The 7,019-nt window shown below is 47.9% G+C and overlaps 1 protein-coding gene across 1 annotated transcript; it reads right to left on the reverse strand.

Annotated features, from left to right (window-relative positions):
- Nucleotides 1–4,753: 4,753 nt before the first annotated feature.
- On the reverse strand, nt 4,754–7,010 carry INSL3 (insulin like 3). The gene is made up of 2 exons (XM_040241157.1): nt 6,133–7,010; nt 4,754–5,314 (listed from the first exon to the last, which is right to left on the reverse strand). The coding sequence occupies exons 1-2, from the start codon at nt 6,320–6,322 to the stop codon at nt 5,109–5,111; spliced, it is 396 nt and encodes a 131-aa protein (XP_040097091.1). The 5' UTR covers nt 6,323–7,010; the 3' UTR covers nt 4,754–5,108.
- Nucleotides 7,011–7,019: the final 9 nt, after the last annotated feature.

The following is a 7,019-nucleotide window of genomic DNA, read 5'->3' on the forward strand; positions in this document are numbered from 1 at the left end:
CAGGTTCCCAGAAGGAAGAGTCCAGGGCTCTCCATCACCTAAAAGAATGCCTTAATTATCTGTGTAACCGAACAGAATCATACATTCTATTATGCTTATTGGGGTATGACCACAGGCCTGTTAATAATTGTCGACTGTTAACTACGTAGGCTTAACACATATGAATCACGGGTTAACTTTGATTGTATCTTTCTTTTTCCTTTGTTCAGACTAGTTTCAGGGAACCTTATACACTTAGGGTATATAAGGTTTTCACAAAAACTGGTCGGGGTCCTGGGCTAAGAGGAGACTCTGCCTTGGGCCCGCTTGTGTAATAAACTGCACTCCGCTATATGCATTGTCCTTCTGAGTGAGTTTGTTTCCCGGAACACATGGCTACCACAGGAGCATTTGAATTGCGGCCAGGAAGCTGTGGTTTGAGCTGGGTGAGTAAGGAGGAGATGGAATAGATCATAGAGACAAGTCACATGGGACCTTGTGGGCTGAGGAGAGGGTAGTTTTGAGGGTTATGGTACCTTTGGAGCAAGGAAATTACACAACAGGTTTTTTTGCAGGGGGTGGGCTGTTAGGTCTTTGTTGCTGCACATGGCCTTTCTCTAGTTGTGGTGTGCAGACTTCTCGTTGCCATGGCCTCTCTTGTTTTGGAGCACGGCCTCTACATCACATGCGCTCAGTAGTTGCAGTGCACGGGCTTAGTTGCCCCACTTGGTTCCTTACCGGAGCAAGGATCAAACCCGTATTAATCTTGCATTGGCAGGTGGATTCTTAACCATTGGACCACCAGGGAAGCTTGTGGCATGATTGGCTTTAAGTTTTAAGAAGCACTGTGGCCCTGTGGAGACTGTTGAAGGTGGAGGCTGAGACAGCATCCAAGCCAGAGGAGGTAACTCAGGGGTTTCAGGGGTTTCTACCAGCTAGATCTGACCTCATCCTGCCACTGCTCAAACACCTTCTGTGGTTCCCCATTGCCCTTGGGAAAGCCACAAAATCCTGCTACATTGGATTGAACAGTGTCTCACAAAATTTCCCATCCACCTAGAAACTCAGAATATGGTCTTATCTGAACATAGAGTCTTTGCAGATGTCATTAAGGTAAGGCTCAGATAAGACTGAGGTAGGAGATAGACTCCAGGTTGACATTTACAATCAGCCACCTTTCTGTTTCCATTTCCTGAGGCAAGAGACAGATGGACTCCAGCTGAAGAATTTACAATCGGCCACCTGTTTGCTCTCCAAAATAGAAGTAGCAACAGAAACAGAGCCAGTCTTTGTCTCTTGTAAACATCTCAAGTTAAATAATCATGGCAAGGACAATAATCTTGACAATAACCAATGGATTATATCAATAACCTCAGATAAGCAGATGATGTCACCTTAATGGCAGAAAGTGAAGAGGAATTAAAGAGCCTCTTGATGACAGTGAAAGAGGAGAGTGAAAAAGTTGGCTTAAAGCTCAACATTCAATAAACTATGATCATGGCATCCGGTCCCATCACTTGATGGCAAATAGATGGGGAAACAATGGAAACAGTGACAGACTTTATTTTCTTGGGCTCCAAAATCACTGTGGACGGTGACTGTAGCCATGAAATTAAAAGACGCTTGCTCCTTGGAAGAAAAGCTATGACAAACCTAGACAGCATATTAAAAAGCAGAAATATTACTTTGTCTACAGAAGTATGAATAGTCAAAACTATTGTTTTTCCAATAGTCATGTACAGATGTGAGAACTGGACAATCAAAAAGACTGATGCCGAAGAACTGATGCCTTTGAACTGTGGTGCCAAAGAAGACTCCGGGAGTTGGTGATGGACAGGGAGGCCTGGCGTGCTGCGATCCATGGGGTTGCAAAGAGTCGGACACGACTGAGCGACTGAACTGAACTGAACTGAACTGAACAATAATGTACCCTGCTTGAGGACATGTTTCTCCTTCCTGAAAACCTTCTGACTAATCCTGTTATCTTAAAATGTATATTATGGGAGCAGGTCTAGTAAGATCTTCACAGTTTTGAGACATTCTTTTGATTTATTGTAATAACCAATTAAAAAGTATATAATTCCCTTGCTAAGACTAGGGAATGGAGCACTCTCCGCCCCCTTCTGATGTCTGTGTCAGAAGCTTTCTCTGTCCCTTTTTCACTTTAATAAAACTCTGCTACACAAAAGCTCTTGAGTGATCAAGCCTGGTCCCTGGTCCCGAAGCTAAATCTTCTTCAGAGATCACGAATCCGACATCGTTCACCATAAGCTATCAATGCCAAGAGCCAACTCATTGGAAAAGACTGTGATGCTGGGAAAGATTGAAGGCAGGAGAAGGGGACGGCAGAGGATGAGACGGTTGGATGGCATCACCGACTCGATGGACATGGGTTTGAGCAAACTCTGGGAAATGGTGAAGGACAGGGAAGCCTGCTGCGCTGCAGTCCATGGGGTCGCAAAGAGCCTGAGACACTGAACAGCAACAGCAAAGGACAGAGAGAGGCAAAACCCTGCCTCTCTTTGTAAAGAGATTAAGGGATAAGGGAGTAAAGGATTAAGGAATCTCCACCTCCCCCTTTTTAGGATAAGGGAGACACTACGCATGCACAGAAGGGCTCCTTGGGGTCAAAAGTCAGAGGATAATTCCAAGTTGTAATGAATCTTGCTCCTCCCAGAAGCATTCACTTAGAGATCCGTCTTGGCTAAGGGGTGCATGCGCATCCGGGGTGGCGGCAGGAGGGGAGGAGGGGGGGATGGGGGAGGTCCTGAGACAAATAACCAGGGGAGGGGCAAAGCAAGAGACTGGCCTGACCGAAGACAAAGAGCCTAATAACTTCCTCCTTATAAAGGATTTAAACTTCCTGAAAGTGCAACTCTCTCTCTGAACTCACCCATGTGCCTTTTCGCATGTACTTTTCAATAAATTTCTTACTTTACCTTCTGCCTCCTCGCCTGAACTCGTTCTGACTAGCAGGCAAAGACTAGGGATTCTAGCCCTAACTGCTGGCTCCTGTGGCCCAGTGGTTAGGACTCCTGGTCTGGGAAACTAAGACCTTGCTTCCAGTTACACCTCGCTGCTGTTTGCTGCAAGCTGCTGTTGAGTGCTGTGCACGTCCAAAATCAAGATCGTGTGGGATCAGGGTGAACTCTGAATCCAACGAGAGCGTTTTTATAAGAGACCAAATTGAAAACCCAGAGGGACACGGGAAAGAAGGATGATGTGAAGATGGGAGCAGAGCTTGGAGAGATGCACCCTCAAGCCAAGATTGCCAGTAGCTGGGATTGACTTCCCTGATGGTCCAGTGGCTAAGACCTCACGCTCCCAATGCAGGGGGCCTGGATGTTTGATCCCTGGTCAGGGAACTTGATCCTACATGCTGCAACTAAGGCCTGGTGCAGCCAAAAAAAAAAAGATTGCCAGTAGCCACCAAAAATTGACAGAGGCAGGGGATAGAGTCTTCCTGAGGGCCTTTCAAAAAGAACCAACCTTGCCAACACCTTGATTTCTGGACTCTAGAACTAGGAAGGTATGTTTCTACTATTTTAAGGTATCCAATCTGTGGCCATTACAGCAGCCTTAGGAAACGAATATACATGTGAACAGATCACATAGTCAAATACCATTTTTTTTCGCAAGAGAGTCAAATCATATAATTTCCATCTCAGGATTAAGGGAGGAGGCAAGTGAAAAGAATGGTGAGGGCTGGACCAATAAGTACCCACTGTGATACATGGAGAAAACCATAAGTCAAAAAGATACATGCACCCCAATGTTCATTGTAGAACTGTTTACAATACTCAGGATACGGAAGCAACCTAAATATCCATCAACAGATGAATGGATAAAGAAGCTGTGCTATATATATATACAATGGAATATTACTGAGCTACACAAAGTAATGAAATTGTGCAATTTGTAGAGATATGGATGGACCTAGAGACTGTCTTACAGAGTTAAGTAAGTCAGAAAGAGAAAAACAAATATTGTATAATATCGCTTATATGTGGAATCTAGAAAAATGATGCCGATGAACTTATCCACAAAACAGAAATAGAGACACAGATGTAGACACCAAATGTATGGGTACCAAAGAGGGAAGAGTGGGTAGGATGAATTGGGAAATTGGGATCGACATATACATACATTTATGTATAAAATAAATAACTAACGAGAACCTACTGAATAGCACAGGGAACTCTACTCAATGCTCCGTGGCGACCTAAAGGGGAAGGAAATCCATAAAAGAAGGGATATACATATAGCTGAGCCACTTTGCTGTTCAACAGAAATTAACACAACACTGTAAAGCAACTACACTCTGAATTTTTTTTTTTTAATATATCCACCGTGAGGGGACTTCCCTGGTAGTCCAGTGCCTAAGACTCCATGCTTCCACTGCGGGGGGCACAGTTTCAATCCCTAGTCAGGGAGTTAAGGTCCCAGCATGGCAAAAAAAAAAAAAAAAATCCACTATGACTCATTCACACATTCATGTGTTGTATTCACTGATAAGTGGACCTTACATGAGTTTAAGGCTTGAGACATGACAGAGACCTGGATTTGAATCTTAAACTTGGCTTCTCCCTCCCTGTCTGAACTAGGCAAACAGCCAGCTCCCTTGGCGTTAGTTTCCCCACTGTGTATTGTGATGACTCTCCAAGTGTTATTAAGTTTCTAGAAGTGTTGGTGTGTCTGCAGCTGTCAGGGAAAAATCCCAAATGGGGGCTGACCTTGGCTTGTCCCTTTTTCTTGTGAGAAAATGCAACGTTGCTTCAGATTCTGCAGGCATCTTATTTATTTACTATTGAGGAGACAACAAGAAGGGTGTCAAAGGCAGGGAGTGGGGCACCTGGGGCTCCTCTGAGGTGAGAATATTTGAGAAGAGTGTCTGGCATCTCTGCAAAACCAAGGATCCTCCAAGCCAGATTTGGGGTCTGGTGGTGGTATCCCTAGTTGGTCCCCTAGAGGACAGGTGGCCTGGGTGAGGTGGTGAGCACCTTGTCCTAGGAGGTAATCAACAACATCTCCCTAGATGTGGGGTTTCATGGTGCTGTGTGGCATCAGGAGCTCACCAGACTGGACTCCTATGGGTCTCAGTCTCCCCCAAGGCCACGCCCCAGGAGGATTCAGTGGGGACAGAGGGTCAGCAGGTCTTGCCGGGTGCAGCCGCTGAGGCAGCAGTGGCGGGCAGGATTGATGGCAGTTGCCCGGCGGTGGTGGTGATGGCGAGAAGCCTGGGGCAGGGGCTGTGGGGCCAGTACCAGCACGGGGTCCCCACTGGCCATCAGCCCATGGAGGAGATGTTGTCCTTCCAGCCATCGTAGGAGCTCACCTGGGAACAGGGAGGAATTCAGCAAAGAGGGAGGAACCCCAGAGGACCCCACCCACACTGTCTGCATGGCAGCCAGACATGCATCATGCACACAAATAGAAAGTAAGCATTTATTAAGTGCCTACTCTATACCAGGCCTAGACTGAATCACCCCATCCAGACATGTACACTCTCGACCCACGCCCACACTCAAGTCCCCAGCTGTGCACACTCCCACGTGCCACCTACGGTAAGAAGGCATAGAGGCTTCACAGAGCAGAAGACAGTAAGGGTGGCATGTGATACGTGCATGTATGTACACACCGGACCCAGCCACTGGCCCTCGTAGCCCCTCCAGTTCCCCGACCCCACCACGTGCACCTCGGCACACCCCTCTGGACCCGGGTCACACAGACTCACACTCATAGGACGCCTGTGACAGATGTTGTGCATAATATCCTCTGCCCCAGGGTTGGGTCTGCGGTGAAGAGAGCTAGGCCCTGACCCAGAGCAAGCAATTTAAGGGGGCGCCAGGAACACTCCACAGTCAAGATCACTCCTATTATAACTGAATATTTTACTAGTAAAATTAACGCAAAAATTCCTGAAGATCAAAATATTGACGTTGTAAATAAAGAAAGGATCAGATCTGACCTTGCACTTGTTAAGACTCTACCTCGCTTCGCACTGATTCCCTTGCCAGACAGGGGCTCCTCCCCGCAGACTCGCACAGGCCAGAGCAGGAAGCCAGAACATGCATGCAAATCCATCTGCAGACACCTGCACCCCTACCCGGCCCCAGAGGCCCCAGCGCACAGTCCTCGCCCGCCCCCACTCACGGTTGCCACCAGCCACGGGTCGCCGGTCCTCGGAAGACCAGAGAGGGCCGCCGCACACCCGCACGAGCGCGCGCACGAAGTGGTGGCCACACAGTTTCTCCGGTGCCTCCTGCGCGGCTGCAGGACCGAGGGCGATCGCAAGGGCCGGGCCCAGCAGCACCAGAGCCCAGGTGAGCGGACGACGGTCCATGGCGGTGAGAGGCACCGGGCCCCAGCGGTGATCCGCCTTATAGGCGCCCGGCCTGCCCCAGCTGGGAGCCTTGGAGCAGGGACAGAGCCTTCCCAACGGACGGCCCAGGGAGGTCAAGGGCAGGGTCAGGGCAAGCCTCGTGGAACCTCTGATAGTTGAGTTTTCTTATTTTTATGATGTGAGTGCCTGACATCCTTTGATTGCCCAGGCATCAGCTTCAACATGGCTCTCTGATAAACATGACTCCAGAGCCCGACCACCTCTTCCCACATTTGTTATAGACATCTTGACTTCAATATCTTACCATTGGGGCCCCTTGGGCTTTTTTGCTTTGTTTTTGTTTCGCTTGTTCTTCTCTTCTTATGCTTTAAACTCCAACCCATGTTAAATTCACCAATAAGAGTGAGCCCACGAACCTCTAGGCTCCCATGCTTGACCCCAGTAAAAGCAGGAACCCCGGCCAACACTGCTTCCTCTACAAGAACCTGGCCCGGGGTGTGCTGTGTCATTTGCAGGTGCGCCGTGTAATTTATAAGTAATAAATCTTTATTTTTTCAAACTTTCCTGATGGTTATTGCTGAAAGGAATCTTGCAATCGTAGTAAGAACTCCCCGGGCCAGTCTAACCACCACATTGATTATTGATAGGCTGTCTGTGTGCATGCGAAGTCGCTTCAGTCATGACCAACTCTTTGTGA

The sequence above is a fragment of the Oryx dammah genome, unplaced genomic scaffold (assembly GCF_014754425.2).
Source record: "Oryx dammah isolate SB20612 unplaced genomic scaffold, SCBI_Odam_1.1 HiC_scaffold_5, whole genome shotgun sequence".
NCBI lineage: Eukaryota > Metazoa > Chordata > Mammalia > Artiodactyla > Bovidae > Oryx > Oryx dammah.

Bases quoted from the DNA above. Each gene is read 5' to 3' on its own strand.
- INSL3 (XM_040241157.1), bottom strand. From the start codon at position 6,322: ATGGACCGTCGTCCGCTCACCTGGGCTCTGGTGCTGCTGGGCCCGGCC. The intron at 5,315-6,132 runs GTGAGTGGGGGC...CCCTGTTCCCAG, and splicing joins ACCCGTGGCTGGTGGCAACC to GTGAGCTCCTACGATGGCTG.